The following is a 20,029-nucleotide window of genomic DNA, read 5'->3' on the forward strand; positions in this document are numbered from 1 at the left end:
AATCTTAAATCAAGCACGTGCTTGTGAATGCCAAATGGTACAGCCACTTTGGAAAACAATTTGGTAGTTTCTTATAAAGCTAAATATAATCTTACCATACATGATCTAGCAATTATACTCCTAGGTATTTTACCCAATTGAGATGAAAACTTACATCCATCCGAAAACCTGCACATGAATGTTTAAAGCACCTTTGTTTATAATTGCTCAAACTGGAAACAACCAAGCTGTCAATGTGTGAATGGATGAACAATCTGGTACATTCATGCAATGAAATATTATTCAATAATAAAAAGAAATGCATTATTAAGCCATGAAAAGAAATTGTCTAGACCATACTGCTAAGTGAAAGAAGTTGGTCTGAAAGGGCTACATACTGTATGACTCTAACTATATGACATTCTGGAAGATAAAATAGGGACAGTGGGTGGGGTAAGAAGTGAGAGAGGGAGAACAGGTGGAGCACAGGGAAGTTTCAGGGTAGTGAAACTATTCTGTTTGATATTGTAATGGTGATATATGACATTATCCATTTGTCAAAACTCACAGAATTGTGGAATACCAAGAATGAACCCTAAGTAAACTAGAACTTAATAATAATGTATCAGTATACTGCTCACTAATTGTGACAAATGTACCACACTAATACAAGATGTTAATTAAGAGGGTAACACTGTGGAAGAGGCATATGAGAGAACCTCTCCATTGACTAAAACTGCTCTAAAAGTAAAGTCTATTAATTTTAAAAAAGGGGGATGAGGATTCTTCAAACATAAAAAACGGTTCAAATGCTGCTAGTCAAAATGAATGATAAATGTCTGTTACAGCTTCTCTAAAAGCAACACTAGTAACAGTGATGTCAGGAGGGATTCCTTCTAGTATAATTCATAAGCCCAAAGACCCACTATGTATGATACAGTTAGCAAATATGTTTACTATATAAAACCAGAAAATATTGAGGCAATAATAATCTTGATGGCCAATTATAAAGAAAATTAGTTTGATTTCAAGAGGTGAAACAGAAATCATCCCATAATATATTCCCAAGAAATAGTATAATATTCCCAAGAATGTCAAGACAAGGGGCAAACTATGTGTTATCCTGAATTGTGAACATGCATGTACTCGTCCATGACATTTCCTCCATCACAAACTGAGTTTCTTGTCCCACTCCGGGCACATGCCCAACCAGATGTTGGATCTCCACAGGCAAGCTCTAACTTGGTCATGCTTGGCATACCAGTAAGTTCCTAAGTTAAGACAAAGAAATATCTGTTGTCAAGTTTACTGACCTCTCACCTCTAATTGTTATCTACTTTTGTTCAGTTCCTTCCATTCCTACCACAGCTATCAGTCCACTTTTACATTTACACTTTAGTATAACTATCTCCTAGTTTTTTTGATCCAATTTCTTCAGTCTTCTAAACATTTATTGAGTGCTTCAATTTAGATTCAGCAAACATTTTCTGAGCTCCTTCAGGCTCATTTCACCCTCAGTTACAGCTGCTCCAAGACACTATTATTACCTCCATTTTATACATAAGCAAACATATTCCGAGAAGTAAAATAACTTGTCTGAGGTCACCCAAATCAAACCCTAAATCTATCAACCAAGTCCTGTGCTCCTTCCATTCATCTTTATCTCTCCCCATAAAACTACAAGACACTCAGCTAGTTAGAATTCAAGGCTTTACTTCACCTCCTGAAGGCCTGTTTTTCAAACCCTGTCTAAAAACATGTCCTCTACACTCAATGACCCCACCTGATTCTTTACATCTTGCTCTAGTAGGTTCTTCTATCCCCAACTCCTTTCTCTATATTCATCTCTACCACTACAGCTATATGCTAGCCATGGTGCCCTAACATTTCCAGAAAAATTCTGCTTATAGAATCTCATTTTGGGGAAAAGAAATAAGTCTTGAGAGGGCATCATGGTCTTGTTTCAGCCTGCTGTCTCCTCTGTAGCAACATCAGATTACTGTAATTAACTGCTTAATAGATTCTTTTATGCATTTGACTATATAAACAATGTGAAGCCAATGACCTGCCTCAGGCAATAGTAACAGCTAAAGACACTCCTAGAGCCTCAAAGTAAATGAATATGTGCCACATTTATTATTTTTGCAGGAAAAGAAATCTTAACAGACTTAAATTTGACAAAAAGAAGTTAGTGAAATGAAGTTGCTGCTAAAAACTACCTGAGCACATGTGAAGATTAAAACCAGGATACACTTTTTATGCCATGTTTATTCAAAACAGAAAAAATTACAACTCAAGCCAATCGCTCTTGATTTTCCAATATCAAAGTTAACAAAGTAGCCCCTTATCTTACAAGCAAATCATAACTATCCACTACAGACACTAAGTTTGTAAAATAACAAAATATGACTATTTTTTTCTTAGTTTCCCAGGGCGGCAGTATGAATAATGGTTAGGAGAAAAAGCTTTGTGTGATCTTGAGCCTTTCATTTTGTTTCATCTGCAAAATAGGTACAGGTGTACCTACCTCATAGGATTGCTGAAAGAATTAAATAAGATCATAAAGTTCTTAGCACAATGTTTTTTTTCACACAGTGAGCACTCAAAATGTTCCTTCTCCTCCTCATTATTACTTATTATGTTGTTAGCCATTGGAGAGGAAAGGAGAATAGGAAGAAAAGTTTTATTATTATATAATTTGACAGTCATTTAATCACATAATTATAATAATCATTAAGATACAAGGTTAAACTTAGATTAAAAAAATAAACCTCAGGGCCTAGTATGTTGTTTGTCTAAAGTAAAACAAAACAACTTTAGTGGCAACTAAATATATACACAAGAAATTTAAACATTAATTAGTCAGAAATTTTAGAAGTGACTTCAAAAACAGTCTCATTATTTCATTGTCTTATAAAACCAAAACAACATTTTGAACTGGAATTAAAACATGAATTAACAAGAACCCACTGTTGTGAAGTTTTTATTGTTTAAAATTTTGCGTTCTTCTGAAAGAAACACATGTATACTAGAATAAAAAACAAACATTCAGATTCCTTACCTGTTGTGTTCCATCTGCACTTACAATAGGGGCAGAGAGAAGAGAAATATCACTACTTAAAATCTGAGATGTATCCAGTAGTGGTGGATGTTCTGCCATTATCAATAAGACATTAATATACCGGATACCCCTTCAACTCTGAAAAAGAAAAATATATATCCATTTGTGTGTATATTCTTAGAAATACTATATTAAAATACAATAATTCAAGATTTGTATTCAAGATTTGTCTCATTCTTTAACCTAAAGAGATTCTTGTCAAAGAAAATTTTACAATATCCTGTTGACTACTTTTTCTGTCAACAGACCATTTAAGGAAATATATTTTTACAATTTAACCAACTATATGCCAATGTAGACAATAAACTAAGATATAATAAAGCAGCTTCTATTTAAATTCCCTGTTTCTCTATCCCTTTCATCTCTATACAATATTTATTTAATTTAACCACCACTACTTTAGCTAAACATTGGGATAGGCGCCTAAACGCAATGATGGAGTGAGGCAATTCTACCACTGACTTTTTTTTCTATGAGTAGAAAAGTAGATTATAAAGACCCAATTCTCCCTCATCGTCCTATCAGTCTCTAGGAACTAAACAAGAATTAGATTTTTCATTTATTCCTCAGACAGAGCAAAACGGTAGAAAAATTTGCTCAGATTAAAATAAGAACCTTCAGCTTTTAAGTTTTATGTTCTGACATTGGCCTTCCATCATTCTGGTTTTATTAATCTTTTCGAAGTCGTACCTACTTTAGGTAAACCAAATCATTTCAGTGATAAAAGCACAAACATTTAGAAATCTTTAACTATAGATAGAGTATCACTTTATATAAAAAGTAAAGGACTTGATGATGTAAGTAGTATCAGTCTACCATATACAACGTCAACCAATAAAACATCAACAAATTATAGTCCAGATGAGCATAATGGAGCTCAATTATAAATTTTATCATATCTACACTGAAAGGCAAAACAACATTTTTAGATGCTTGCAGCATTGTACTATTCAGTAGTATCAAAATGCTTAACTTTTATAAGACATTAAATTCATATTATTTATTTTAAAATCTTAAATATTTGCAGAAACTCTAATACAAGTTGATTTAACCTAAAAACACTTTTTATTTAGATATATAAAAACTGCTGTAAAGTATTCATTACAGGTATCTACTTCAAGGTTTTATATATAACACCATAACATGAAACATTTTATATTACTTAACTATCTCATAAAAATGCATGCATTTGAACATAACATATATATAAAGGGCAAATCTAACTTATGGCTTAACCTGTATTGCTATGTTTCTTAAAGTTCAATAAAATCACTGAGTACTTTAAATCATTTCAAATAATTTCAGTCTGCAGAACATACAAAGAATTATAAGATGGGAAAGTGTCAATGTATAATTTTCTCTCTTGCATGTGACATAATTTAGTTTAAGAAGAAATATTTTAAGGAAGCTAACTCAGGAGTAACCAGAGAAAGTTTATAAGTAATTTATTATTTTTGTAAATTAGTTAAGTTAAAAAAAAAACACTACCATTGACTAATTTTTCTTTTGTCATTTTACTATATTTGTAACATGTCATATATTTAACTAAAACTGCAAACCACCATTATTACTTAAATTTTAGAACATAATACTGAAGATACAACCATAGTCTGGTTTCAGAAGATAGACTGGAAGATTTACAAATACAAATTTTTTCTGAACCTCCAGTTCATCCCAAGCTCAATGCTATTATAGATTGGATTTGAAGCCACATGCTTTGTTTCTATATTATCATTCCACTTAAGTGTTTTCTCTAATTTTATTCTTTGCAAGGCTATAACACAGCAAAAGTTTCATTTATGAATTGATTTCTTGTATGGCCATATTTATCACACTATATACAAAACAGGTGGTTTTACTTCAGCTTGCAAATTGGAAACTTCAATTATGCAACTGAAATGTTGCTTTTAGAAACCTAAAAATTGCTTTCGTTCCTGCTTAGAAACAGTCAGCTTCTTCTTTTAATCAATTTCTTTTAATTTTGTTACTACTCACTTCCTACATTTTCTTCTTCTCTTGTGACCAAATACCCACTTGTTTTAAGTTATGAATTTGTTTTTATTTTTTTTGTAAATTGAAAAGAGTGATATATGCAAAAATTGGAAGGAGTGATTTCTTTTGTTTGCTAATTTCCATGAGATAATATTTCCCCATGGCCCATCTCAAGCTACGATGATTTACAAATCGACCTGAAATATTCTGAATTTTTAAAAATCAACTTGTGTATACGAGTACAAGATAGCTCCGACATCTCACTGTTTCTTTCTATATATCAATATTTAACTATCTTTATAGTCATAATAAAAGACTAACACCTTGGGAATTTGGGTAAAGAAAGGCTGGATGTCTTTTCACTATTATTGCAACTTTTCTGTAAGTCTGCAATTTTAATTAATGTCAAATTAAACAATACTTTAAAAGTATTAATGCCAGGTAAAGAAGGTAAAACCAAAAAGCTTCTAAAAGATATCATCATAATCATGGGACAAAGGAAGATTTTTTTTTCTAAACAGGGTGTCAATTATATTTCTTAAATCATAAAGGAAAAGAATAATACTTTGAACTTCATTAAAATTAAGAACTACCATTCACTAATAAATACATTTGAGAGAATGAAAAGGCAAGTCAAAGATATTTACAACATATGTAACTGGAAAAGACCACATTTTTAGCACATATACACGCCTCTTACAAACTGATTTAAAAAAATAGAAAAATGTCAAGGGACTTGAATATGCTCTTCAGAAAAGTATAAACTCAAGAGACCAATAAACATATGAAAAGATTGTCAAATTAACTAATTACTAGTAAAGAGTTAATTAAAAATCATAATGAAATACCCCCACATATTCAATAAGATAATAAAAATGAAAAAGACTGGCAATACAAAATATTAGTGACATTACAGAGCAACTGGCACACTCATGGAATGAAAACTCATAAAATCACTTTGGAAACCAATTTGATATTATCTACCGAAGTTGAACATATAAATATTCTATGACTCAGTTGTGATCTAAGATTCCTAAGATATACCAAGAAGAAATGTATACATGTGTGCATCAAAAGTACATTAAGGTACATAAAAGCACTCTTCTTCTTTTTGTTTTTTACAGGACTTTATTGGGGAACAGTGGTACTTCCAGGACTTTTTTCCAAGTCAAGTTGTTGTCCTTTCAATCTTAGTTGTGGTGGGTGCAGTCCAGCTTCAACTTGTTGTCCTTTCAGTCTTAGTTGTGGAGGGTGCAGCTCAGTTCCAGGTCCAGTTGCCGTTGTTAGTTGCAGGGGGCGCAGCCCACCATCCCTTGCGGGAGTCGAACTGGCAACCTTGTGGTTGAGCCATCCAGGAGCTCAGCGGCAGCTCAGCTCAAGGTGCCGTGTTCAATCTTAGTTGCAGGGGGTGCTGCCCACCACCCCTTGCGGGACTCGAGGAATCGAACTGGCAACCTTGTGATTGAGAGGACGTGCTCCAACCAACTGAGCCATTCGGGAGCTCAGCGGCAGCTCAGCTCAAGGTGCCGTGTTCAATCTTAGTTACAGGGGGCACTGCCCACCATCCCTTGCGGGACTCGAGGAATTGAACCAGCAACCTTGTGGTTGAGAGCCCACTGGCCCATGTGGGAATCGAACCGGCAGCTGTCGGAGTTAGGAGCACGGAGCTCCAACCAGGCCAGCCCCACATTATTCTTTAATGGCCCCAAACTGTAAACATCCTAAACATCCCTCCACAGTGAATGGTACCCTATATCCGAGTCATCCAATTGGACTACTATACAGCAATAAAAATTAATGAACTAGTGATACAGAGAACATGAATAAATTCCACAAATAAAATGTGAGTGAAAAACAAACACAGAAGATACATACTGCACAACTTTATTTATAGAAAGCCCAAAACTGACTAAAACCAATCTATGGTATTAAAAGCAGGGACATCAATTGCCTTTGGAAAGGAGGAAAGGATGGAGATTGGAAGGTGCATGAAAGTAGTTTCTGGGGTGCTGGTATTGTTCTATGTCTTTTGACTTGGGAGGCTACTACGTGGTACCTGCCACTCCATTATGCTATAAACTGTGTACTATGTACTTCTCTATGTGTACTTCAATAAAATTATGTTTATAAGTTAAAATGACCATATGATCATTTCAAATGATGCAGGAAAACCATCTGATAAGATTCAATCCCCTTTCATGATAGAAACACTCAATAAACTAGGAATAGAAGAAAACTACCTCAATATAATAAAGGCCACATATGAAAGGCCCATAGAAAAACATAAAACTCAGTGACAAGAGACTGAAAGCTTTTTCTCTAAGATCGGGAACAAGGCAAGGATGCCCATTCTCACCACATTTATTCACAGTACTTACTGGACACAGTACTGGAAGTCCTAGTCAGAGTAATTAGGCCTGAAAAAGAAATAAAAGGCATCCAAATTGGAGAGGAAGAAGTAAAACTATCTTTGTTCACAGATGACATGATTTTATATGTAGAAAACCCTAAAGATTAAAAAAAACCAAACCTGTCAGAACTAATTCAGTAAAAATGCAAGATATAAAACCAACACACAACAATTAGTTGCATTTCTATATACTAACAGAATAATCTGAAAAGGAAGTTAAAACAATTTCCTCTACAATCGCATCAAAAATATGATACTTAGAAATGAATCTAATCAAGTGGTAAAAGAGTTGTATACTATAAACTACAAAATATTGCTAAAAGAAATTAAAGAAGACATCCGGAAAGGTATCTGTTCATAGATTGGAAGAGTTAATATGTAGTATGTTCACACTACCCAAAGTGATCTACCAATTCAATGCAATCCCTCTCAAAATCTAAATAACATTTTTTGCAGAAATAAAAAAATTCATTCTAAAATTAGTAGGGAATCTCAAGGAACCTTGAACAGCCAAAACAATTTTGAAAAAGAACAAAGTTAGAAGACTCACACTTCCTGGTTTCAAAACATATTACAAAGCCACAGTAATCAAAACAGTGTGATAATGGCATAAAGACAAATAGACCAATGAAATAGAATAGAGAAGCCAGAAATAAACTCTCCTGTATATGGTCAAATAATCTTTGACAAGAGTGCCAAAATCACTCAATGGGGAAAGGACAGTTTCTTCAACAAATGCTGATAGGAAAATTGCATATCCACATACAAAAGAAAGAAATCAGACTCTTATCTTACAACATGTACAAAAATTAACTCAAAATGGATTAAAAACCTAAATGTAAGACCCAAACCTATAAAACTTCAAGAAGAAAATGGGAAAAGCTTTATTGACATTGGCCTTGTTAATGATTTCTTATATATGATACCAAAAGCAAAGGCAACCAAAGTAAAAACAGGCAAATGTGACTAAAATTTGAAAACTTATGTGCATCAGAGGACATGTTCAACAGAGTGAAAAGGCAACCTGTGGAGGGGAGAATATATCTGCAAACTTTGCTCCAGCTGCTAGTAGACATGGGTGGCTTAAACAACAGACATTTATTTCTCATGGTTCTAGAGGCTGGGAAGTCCAAGGTCGGGGCGCCAGCATCATCAGGTTCGTGTGTGGGCCCTCCTCCTGGCTTGCTAAGAGCCACTTTCTCGCTGTGAAAAGGAGCTCTGGTCTCTCTTCCTCTTCTTAGATTATAAGGACACTATCCCATCATGGGGGCTCCACCCTCGTGACCTCATCTAAACCTAATTACCTCCCAAAGGCCCCATCTCTTAATGCCATCACATTACAGCTTAAGACTTCAACATACTGATTTTGGAAAGCCACAATGAGTCCATACATTCTTTCCCTGCCCGCCCCCCAAATTCATGTCTTTCTTGCATGCAAAATACATTTATTCCAACCCAGCAAGTCTTAACTCAAGTCAACGTAAACTCTGAAGTCTAAAGTCTCATCTAAATCAGATGTGGGTGACACTAGGGGTGCAATTCATCGTGGGACAAAATTCTTCTCCAGCCGTCAACCTGTGAAACCAGGTAAGTTACATACATGCTTCCAAAATACAACGACGGGACAGGTACTCGATAGACATTCCCATTCCAAAATCAGAAATCAGAAGGAAGGGTGACACGTCCCAAGCAGTCTAAAATCTAGCAAGGCAAATATTAGATCTTAAGTCTCACTAATAATCTTTGGTTCCAGCTCCGCCCTCAGGACCCAAATGGGGTGTGGCACCATTCCCATGGACATTCCTTCAGCTTGGTGGAGCTCCACCCATATGACTCTGCTGGCAGAGGTCCCATCCTTTGAAATTGAGGGCAGGTAGGCCACCTCTCACACCTGTGCACTCTGGACCTGTGATGGGAGTAGCAGCCCTGATGATCTCTGAGTCTCCATTTGGGTCCTTCTTCCCTTTTCTTGAAGGATAATACAGGTTTGGAGATTTCCTTTATTCCCTTCCATTTTCTCTTTTTCCTTTAGTCCCAACTGGCACTGTTTCTGCCAGTATAATTCCATCTCTCTGCCTGGTTTCTGTGGAGATGCTGATTAGGTCCATGACTCACATCCACACTAATATCCTCATCAAAGGGCTAGTCAGCCACTCTTGGTGTTCTCTTCCCAACATGCTTCCTCATTTTTTGCAATATGGATAGGCTGAGAATTTTCCGAATCTTTAAGTTCTGGTTCCTTGTTGGTTAACAAATCCTTCTTCAATTCGTATCTCTCCTCTCACATTTTACTATGAGTGGTCCAAAAGAACCAAGCCACTATTCAACTTTGCTTAGAAACCTCCTCATATAAATATCCACTTTCATCACTCACAAGTTTTACCTTCCGCAAAACACTAGACAGAACATGAATATAGGTGAGCCTAGTTCTCCGTCCTTTTATACTAAGGATTGCCTTGTCTCCATTATCCCCTACCAATGGCTCCTCATGCCCATCTGAGACCTCATCAGAATGGCTTTTACTGTCCATATTTCTACCAACATTCTGCTCATGATTACTTATGTATTCTCTAAGAAGATGGACGCTTTCTTTCAGCTCTTTCTGAGTTCTCACCAGTCACCATTAGCAGTCCCTTACCAGCAATCTAGGCTTTTTCTAGCATGCACTTCAAAACTTTCCCAGCCTTTACCCACTACTTAGTTCCAAAGCTGCTTCCACATTTTTAGGCATTTGTTATAGCAGCACTCCACTTATCAGTACCAATCACTGTCTTCGTCAGCTCAGGATGTTGGAACAAAATATGTACCACAGACTGGGTGGCTTAAACAACAGACATTTATTTCTCACAATTCTGCAGGTTGGAAGTCCAAGAACTGGGTGCCATCATTATCAGGTTCTTAGTGAGGGCCTTCAGGTGGTTAGCTACCCTTCTATCTTCACAAGGCCAAGGGAAAGAGAGAAAGCTCTCATCTTTTCCTCTTCTAATAATCCATCATAGGGTTCCATCCTCATGACCTCATCTAAACAAAAATACCTCCCAAAGACTCCACCTCTAAACACCATCACATTGGGGATTAGGGTTTCCACATATGAATTTGGGGAGTACATATTCAGTCCATACTTCTATTAGGTTTAGAAAACAGCACTGTTTCTCACTCAGTCACTGCAATAATTCTGAATCTGTCCTAGTTTCCTTACTCAAATATTCTGCCACAGTTTTTCTTCCTTAACCTCCTCATTCATACCCATCCATTCTACCTGATTTTGTTTTAGTCTAAGGATGCTGTTGTTATAACAATAGCCTACACCTAGAACCTAAGGTAGCTAGCTCATGACAACGAGCTTGGCCTGAGGTTTCAAATTTTGGTTCTACTTGTTTAAAAAGTATGTGGGAAAATACAACGCAGGATCTTACTTGGATTACAGCCATAGCATAATTGAGGGTCCCATAGGAAAAATATGTACCTTTTGATTGAGAAATCCAATGTATTTTTCTGGTCTTTTGATTTGTCTAAATCAAAGAAACTAAAAAGTATGACTCCAAAGGCCATATCTGAAATCACAGGACTATTATACACTGCAAATAGTTTTAGTATCACGTTTAAAACTAGAATTCAGGAGTACTTGAAAATATACATATAAAAAAAATTAGGTAAACACATTAAAATCACTGTAGGAATTATATTAAGATGGTGGAATTACCATAATATTTTTCTCTATTTCCCCATTGTGTTTGTAATGTGGATATGACTATGCCACTTTCATAAAAATTTTGATTTAAAAGTGGTCTTACAGTGCCCTAGGAAACTACAGAGTCACATTTGGCTTATCAACCATTGAAATACCTTTTCAGAAATACTTCAGTAAATTTTGCTTGAATTTGAACCTTATCCAAATGACTAATTCATCTTACAAACTGATTATCCTAAAATGCATTTTTTTCCAATTTAAACCTCCATTTCATTTTTTAAGTTTTGGATTTTCTAACTTCTAAACTTGACTGGGTTTTTAAAAAGGTACTTTAAATCACCTGTAGTGGAATTTCCTGAGATGAAAGTTATGAGAATCAGTCTGCAAAATCATCTTATCATTTCTTATCAAAAACTTTATTAAATATTTTATATTTAATAAAACCACATTAAACTGTTTTATTTTTCCCTAAGACTAATTAATTCTTACAATTACCCTGTTGGATATTAACTATATTCCAGAAAAATGACTGTTAAAAATATACTCAATTAATTAAATGCATCATTTTGGTTCACCTAAATTTCCACATCTTAATGTGAACTTTCATTAAGATGTAAAAGAACAGTCGTGCTTTTTTTGAATTTATAAAAGAAATTTATACTTGTACAGAAAGTAAGACGGGAAAGGGATAATAAGGATAGTGCTATCAAAAATTTTAAATGACTAATATCAATAGGAAAAAAAATAACACAACTCTTGATCATTCAAAAGACTTATGATTAATTCAGGCGTCTTCTTGGTCTTTCTCTCCTCATTTTTCATTTCTTTGGTCACTGGAAATATAAAAGGAACACTGGTACAAGATCTGGCACCAAAAAAGACTGCAACTAAGAGTATTACCAAAAAAAAAAAAAAAAAAGAGGCAATTCTTAACTTACAAATAGGCTGCCTTCCTACCCCGCATTTAGAAGTCAGAAACACTTGGAAAATATTCTCCCATAGAAATATGTAATAAGATCATGCTGCAAAAGTTCAATTTAACCTCTAACAAATCTTTAATATTTTTATTTGTGGAAAATTTCAAAGATACTCCAAAATAACCATAATAGTATAATGAACGCCCATGTTCTCATCACCCAGTTTCAACCACTTCAACTCATGGCCAAATTTCATCTATACCACCTCCTACATCTTCCCATCTTTTATTATTTTCAAGTACATTATACAATTTCATCTGCAAATATTTCAATATGTATCTCTGAAAGATATGGACCCCTTTTTAAAAACATAATCCAAAACCCTTTTAAAAAACATAATCCAAAACCATTACCAAACATAAAAATAATTCCTTAAATCAAATATGCAGTGTTCAAATTTCAAATTCTCATTAATTTTTATTAAAATGTGTTTGAATCAGGACTCACACCAAATGCACACACTATTGGTTTGCATGTCTTTTAAAATCTCTTTTAACCTATATAGCTTCCATGTGATTCTTCTGACTTCTATAAAATATTTTCTAAAAACCAATAATTTGTGTCTGTCTTTACAGGTGACAATAACTAGATCATATAGGTATAACTGACAAACCTTTTCATCTTGATATATCGAGTCAATCAATGGAGGTAATTTAGAGAACATTAGTGAGATCACATTTTAACATCTAATTTTAATTTGACTAGAAAAATCTCAAGTAGCCAATTAGTAAGATAAATAAATGCAGTATCAATGTATTAAAACATAGTCGTCTATATCTATAATTATTGTTAAGATACTAAAATTTCATTAGCACCCACCATTATTTTGTCTAAGAGCACATCTGGACATATTTCATTCTCTTGCACATAAACTGAAAAAGGAGTCATGTGAGGATTTTACTTTATCACAAAAAGTTTCAAACCTACAAGAAAACTGAAATAATTATTAAACAGTGAATGCCATACACTTGCTATCTAGATGCTAAGATTAACATTTCTTTATCATATGCATTCCTCTATCCATCTTTTTTTTTAAAAAGTTGCAGGCATCAGCATATTTCACCCTTAAACACTTTAGGCCATGTTTCATTAACTACTATTCAATATTTGTTTAGTTCTTTTTTGTAGGCAAAATTCACGTATGAGAAACTGCACAAATCTTAAGTATGCCATCATGTGAGATTTCTTGAAACGAATTCCACCACTACCAGTATCTAAATAATTCAAGTCCCACTGTTGCTCTAAGACCGTGTTTTTCAAACTTTGGCATGTATCAGAAGAACTACAGGGCTAATTAAAACACAGATTGTTGGGTTCCACACCTAGAGTTTCTGATTCAATAGGTGTGAGGCCCAATAACTCACTTTTCTAGTAAGTTCCCAGGTTAAGCTGATGCTGCTAGGACCATACAAATCTAAAACTAATTTGTACATAAGTATTAAGTGATAATGAAGATGTCAAGCTGTTATCAATGTAAGGGATACTTCATTCTTGAAGGTCCCATCCCAGATGTGAATACACTATTGTTCTTTAACTAGAAATAGATAAAAATAGTTTCCTTAAAGAGAAGAAAGGGTTTGTCAAGTAATCAAGTTTAATGAGGCCTTTGAAATTACCTTTGGATGTTTCAGCCAAATAAATTGAGCCAAACCAAATTTCCTCTCAGATTGAAACTGCTTTTTCCTATAGGTTAAAAAAAAAAAAAAGAAAAAAGAAACTTTCAAATGTTCTTGGGAAATGGAAGAGTAATGAGTTAAATGTATTAAACAAACACGTATCAAACATGTACATGGCAACTACTCTAGATTTTAAAAATAGCTTTACTGATGTATAATTAACATATATCAAATAACCCATTTTAAAGTGTACAACTTGATAAAATTTTGACACATGAATATATCTATGAAACCATTACTACAATCAAGAAAAAGACCCTATCCATCATACCCCCCAATTTTCCTAGTATTTGTAATCCCAGCCTTTGCATTTTCATAACTAATGATGTTCAATGTGTTTCACCCTACAGATTTTTGGTTAAGTAGCTGTTCAATACTTTTTGGCCCATTTTGTTAGTGGACTGTTCTGTGTTCATATTACTGTTTTGATAGTGCTTTATATATTCTGGATATATTTATCAAGTTAAGTGGTTTACAAAGATTTTCTCCCAGTCTGTGGCTTGTCTTTACATTCTCTTACCAATGTCTTTTGAAGAACAATTTTAATGATGATGTCCAACTTATCAATTTGTTATTGTATGGATATATTTGGTGTTGTATCTAAGAGATCTTTGCGTAATCCAAGGTCACAAAACTTGTCTCCTGTTTTCTTCACAAAATTTTATAGTTTTAGGTTTTACATTCTACTTGTTCTATCAATTATTGAGAGAGGGGTACTGGAATCTCTGCTAAAATTGCATATTGGTGTATTTCTCTTTACAGTTCTAACATGTAATTTGAAGCTCTTTTATTAGATGCACAAAAATTTAGGATTGTCCCCTTGAAGAATTAATCATTATTAAGAAATGACCTTCTTTATCCCTGGTATCAGTCTGCTCTAATGTTAGTCTATCTAACTTCTGATCTAATGTAGTCACTCCAGCTTTCTTTTGGATAGTGTTAGCATAGTCTATCTTTTCCAACCTTTTAACATATGTGTCTTTATATTTAAAGTGGGTTTCTTGTAGATATAATACACCTGGGTCTTTACTTTTTTTAAAAAAAATCTAATCCAATGATCTGTGCCTTTTAATTTAGTGTTGAGACCATTTATATGTAATGTGATTATTGATATGGTTGGATTTAACTCTACCATTCTGCAATTTGTTTTCTATTTGTCCCATGTGCTCTTCATGCCTTTTTCCTCTTTATATGTTTTGATTATTTCTTTAATATCATTTTATTTCCCTTGTTGGCTTAAAGACTATAATTGTTTTGTTACTTTAGTGGCTGCTTTAGGGTTTCTAACATGCATCTTTAACTTATCACCATATAAGTAGCATAAGTTTAACTTATACTACTTCAGGTATAAGAACTTACAACAATATACCTGCAATTTCCCCACTTCCTTGTGGCATCATCATCATATATTTTACTTTTAGATGTTATAAACCCTACAGCCATTATCATATTTACGGTAAACAGGTAATTGTCTTTTAAAGGTATTAAAATTTTTTTTTTAATCTTATATATTTACCTACATATTTACCATTTCCAGTGCTCCTCATTCCTTTCTGTAGGTCCAGGTATTCATATGGTTTAATTTTCCTTCTGCTCAAAGGACTCCATTTAACATGTCTGTTACTAAAGTATTAACAGACTTTTGTACATTTGAAAAGTCTTTATTTTGCCTTTGTTTTTCAAAGATACTTCTGCTGGGTAAAGAATCCTAGATTGACTGTTTTGTCTTTTAATGTTTTAAAGATATTGCTCCATTATCTTCTAGTTTACATTCTTTCTGATGAGAAATCTACTGTTACCTTTACCTTTGTTCTGTTTTTCTATGGCTGCTTTTAAAACCTTTTTCTCTTTATCACTTGTTTTAAACAATTTATAAGGTTCCTTGGTGCCATTTTTATTCACCTTTCTTATGCTTATTGTGTTTCTTGGTTTATAGTTTCTACCAAATTTGGAAAAATTTGGCCATTATTTCTTCAAATATATTTTCAGTTCACCTTTTTAAACAATTCTCTTTTCTGTTTCATTTGGATAGCTTCTATCACTATGTCTTCATGTCCACTAATCTATTCTTCAGCAATATCTAATGTCATTAATCCAGTGTTGTCTTGTCTTTGACTGCAATTTTAATCTAGAAGATACCTCTACTTAACATGTTCAATCTTCTTACATAAAATACAGTCGTAACCATTTAAATGTTCTTTACTATTTATCACCTTGGTATCCAGGTTCACAACAGAAGGATTTGACTTCCTCTGTAAAAGCTACTGGCTTACTATAACTTCACCAAGTTTAACATGTTTCCTTCATTAATTCCTTCCAAATAAGATAATTTTATCACAAGATATAAGAAAATCAAGAAACATTTCTGTATTTATCAGGAGAAAAAAAAGATATGTCTATAGAATCCAGTATTTCAATGTTCTCATTTCTGAGGTAACCAAATTCTTTGTTTATAAATCTATAACTATGCCAAAGTTAAAAATTACTGCCTAAACATGCTCATATTCCCTCATGTTATTTTTAAAAAATCTTCCTCCTCTTTAGTCTGTCTTCAGCTTAAGCTGCTGACATCTCTCCTGAAATTTACCCCCAACTTTCTTAAAATATTAGGTTCTAATATTAAAAGAGGGGGTAAAAGTATCCAGGTATATGAGACTGTATTTTGTATTTGAAAAAGAAAATTACTTTTATATTTAAAATTCAGAAAATAAAATACACTAAAATTGTCTTGGTTGATAGACATCCTTTACATGTACATAAAGGTTGAGAATAACTAGTCTACTAATTCTCACTCATTAAACACTGTAACACAGCTTCAGACACAATACTAAACTGAATTTGCTGTTTTAGAAAGTACCAATGACTTCAGACACCAATTGTGAAGCTTTTGAGAGTGAAAGGAGATGCTACTAAAAATTACACAGGGAAAATAGACATAAATCAAGGCAGTCCAAGCAGGTATAGGTCTAACAAGGACTAAACATAACCACCAAATCCAAACCCTCTTATGTTTCATTATTTTTGTTACATCACAAAAGTATGTTTTATACAGTATTTAAAAACATACACAGAGACATTATTTTTAACTCTTTCTCCTCCTAGCTCCCATTTCTATAGCTACTCACTATGGAATGTACCCTTTTAGACTTCTCTGCACTTACCTGTGCATGAGGTTTTCTGGCAGTGGTTATATAAATGAAATCTCATGTACTGGTCAATGTTTTGGTTTTTCACGTAAACTATCTTAAGACATTCCTAAAGAAGTACATCTATATCTATGCATTCTTTATCTTGACTACCTAATATTCTACTGTAAGGGCATACCATAATTCCACTATTCTAATAATGAACACTGAGATTGCTTCCATTTTTCTCATACACTTCTTCCTCTGCAAAGCATAAACATGTAACATTTTCTATGTAACTATGATAGTATTTCTGTATTACAGAAATGGAACTTCTAGTTTAGAAATATGCACTTTTAAAACAGCAAAATTTCCTCCTAAAAAGATGAAGCTATTTATATGCAGTCCAATAGTTTATGAGTACATACTTCACATTTTTGACACTTAACATAAAAATTTTCCAAATTTTGTCAATTTTATTACTAAAGATTTTTTTAAAATCATGTCTCACTGATGTTTTAATTGGAATTTCTCACATTACTGGGTATCTCTTCAAAACTTTATTGGCTATATTTCTACTTCTATGAATTTCCTACCTACATTCTTCTCATTTTCTACCAGGTTGTTTTCTTCATAGTGATTTGTAGGCACACCTTTTATAATTTGAAAATTAACTTTCTCTATTACACGTCAAATAATTTACCTCAATCTACCGCTTGCCTTCTTAAATAACATCTAAGTTTGATGTCTCACCTGAAAAGACTTTTTTTACCCCCCAATTTTTTAAGTCACTTCTTTTTGCCATTTTGCTTACTTATATTTAGTCCATTTGAGAGTGCCACAAAGTAGGTGCCTAATTATCTTTACCTCAATTGGACAGCCAATTGTACTCCACCATTAACAGACTATATCTTCCATTACTCGTTTATCATATAAGAAATTCTTCTGTATCCATGGAGTACCTCATGAATTCTCTATTCTGTTCCTTTGATCAACATGCCATTCTTACTCCAAATTCTTATTTTAATAATTGTAACTTTACAGTATATTTTGGTCTCTGATGGGTAGATTCCCCTTTGTCATGCTTCTTTTTGAAATTTACTTGGCCATTCTTGTGTATTTTTCTTTCTTAAAATTTAAAACATCAACTTGTCAAATTCCATTTTTAAAATCCTGTTGGATTTCTAACTAGGATTACACTGACTTTATTAATTTGGTGAGAACTGCCAATTTTATAGTATCAAGTTGACGCATTCAGGAATATAGTATTCATCCATCTATTTAGATCTTACAATTTTATTCATACAGCTGTTCCTTATTTTTAAAATTTCTTAAGTATCTTATAATTTAGGCTTCTACTTTTTGTTTTGCACAGTTGATTATTGCTTGTGTATAAAAAAGGTAATGAGACTTCTTAGTTTATCTCACAGTCAGTTGCTTTACTGAAATCTTTTTGAAACAAATAATTTTCTGTTGCTTGTCTTTTATTTTCTAAGTAGACAATCACATCAACTGCAAATAGTAACAGTGATACATCCTACCTCATTCCCAGTCCCATTATTTAGAGGTCATTTTTCTTGTTAATGCACTGGCCAAGACTTTTGGACCACTGTTATGTTCCTATCTTTTAGTGGAAGTACTTTTAATATTTCATTATGACATTTAATATAGGTTTCTGATAGAGATCCTTTTCAGGGTTATTTCTTGTTGATAAATAGTTATCAGGAACAACTGAATTTTAGAAAATGATTTTTCTTTAGCACCAAAGAGATAATCATATAGTTTCCCTTTTTAATTTATTAATGTTTTCTAATACCGAATCAATATTACACTCCTGGGATTCAACATATCAAAACTGGTACAACTTAATGATTGAAAGCTCAGGCTCTGGAGTCAGAATGCCTGCGTTCAAATCTCAAATCTTTCACTAACTAGTTGTACGGTCTTAGGTATGTTATTTAACTTCTCTGTGCTTCAGTTTCCTCATTTTTAAAATAGTGACAATAGTATCTACCTCAGAGGGTTGTTCTAAGGCTTAAGTAAACAGATACCTCTAAAGTTGTTTAGAACAGCACCCAGAACATAGAAAGTTTAATATATATTATTATTATTTACAGAGCACCTTTTATTTGTCAGGCATGGGGTATGCAGCATAGCCAGAGTTGACAAACTAAGGCCTGTAGGCCAAATCTGGCCTCCTATCTATTTTTATATAGTTTTATTAGAATACAGTCATACCCAATGTTTAGAATTTATCTATGACGGTTTTTATACTCCTACAGCAATTAAATAGTTGCAACAGAAACCACATGGCCACAAAACCTAAAATATGCACTATCTGCTCATTTAAAAAAAAAAACCTGCCAACCCAAGCAGAACTGTTCAAACTCAAGAAATTCAGAATCTAATAGCTGAGAAAGATAAGTAAAGAAATATAAATGCTACACTATTGAGTATACAATCATGATATTGTGTTATTATGGAAACATGACAATTTAATACTAAATGGCAGGAATGATTCATGCAAGTAAAAAGAAACAACAGAAAAATGTATTTTATCTACTTTTATTTTGAAATATGTATTTGTTTACATATCTTTATCTCTTATCCTAGTGTGTGATTTACTAAAGGAAAGGGAGTATGACGTTCATTTTTCTGACATTCATATTCTAAATATCTAGGACATTTAAAGACTTTGACAAATGACAGATGAATAAATTAATTAGTGAAAACAAGAATAGGATACCTGGGTGACAATAATTAGACATGTCTGTCAAAGTGCTAGATATAAATATTCTATGGCAAGCATTTTACTTGCCATGTTAAATGGGCTCTCTCTTTTAATCTTTCTAACAGCCAAGACTCATAGAGAGGTAAAGTAACATGCTCATGTTTATATATAGCCAGTAAGGGAAGAAGCCAACAAACAAACCTATTATATATATGCCTAATGTAAAACACATGCTCTTTATACTACAAAGTTGGAAAATGGTGGGAAATAGATATAGTCACAGGGTATCAACAGAATACAGATTCTAAAATAGGGATAGAAGGCATA

General features: G+C 33.4%; 1 protein-coding gene across 8 annotated transcripts in view; it reads right to left on the reverse strand.

Moving 5' to 3' along the window:
* The window catches only part of FNDC3A (fibronectin type III domain containing 3A), a 156,034-nt gene that overhangs the window by 129,245 nt on the left and 6,760 nt on the right, over positions 1 to 20,029 (reverse strand). For 4 of the 8 annotated variants that reach the window (XM_033104246.1, XM_033104240.1, XM_033104239.1 and 1 more), the window contains 2 exons: positions 13,787 to 13,853; positions 3,041 to 3,178 (listed from right to left, as the gene is read on the reverse strand). In XM_033104246.1, coding sequence (XP_032960137.1) covers positions 3,041 to 3,139 — 99 coding nt within the window. In that variant the 5' untranslated portion in view covers positions 3,140 to 3,178; positions 13,787 to 13,853. Of the gene's footprint in view, positions 1 to 3,040; positions 3,179 to 7,470; positions 7,490 to 12,989; positions 13,018 to 13,786; positions 13,854 to 20,029 lie in introns of those variants that run through there. The other 4 variants (XM_033104238.1, XM_033104245.1, XM_033104243.1 and 1 more) reach the window with 3 other exon arrangements.

The sequence above is a fragment of the Rhinolophus ferrumequinum genome, chromosome 4 (genome assembly GCF_004115265.2).
Source record: "Rhinolophus ferrumequinum isolate MPI-CBG mRhiFer1 chromosome 4, mRhiFer1_v1.p, whole genome shotgun sequence".
NCBI lineage: Eukaryota > Metazoa > Chordata > Mammalia > Chiroptera > Rhinolophidae > Rhinolophus > Rhinolophus ferrumequinum.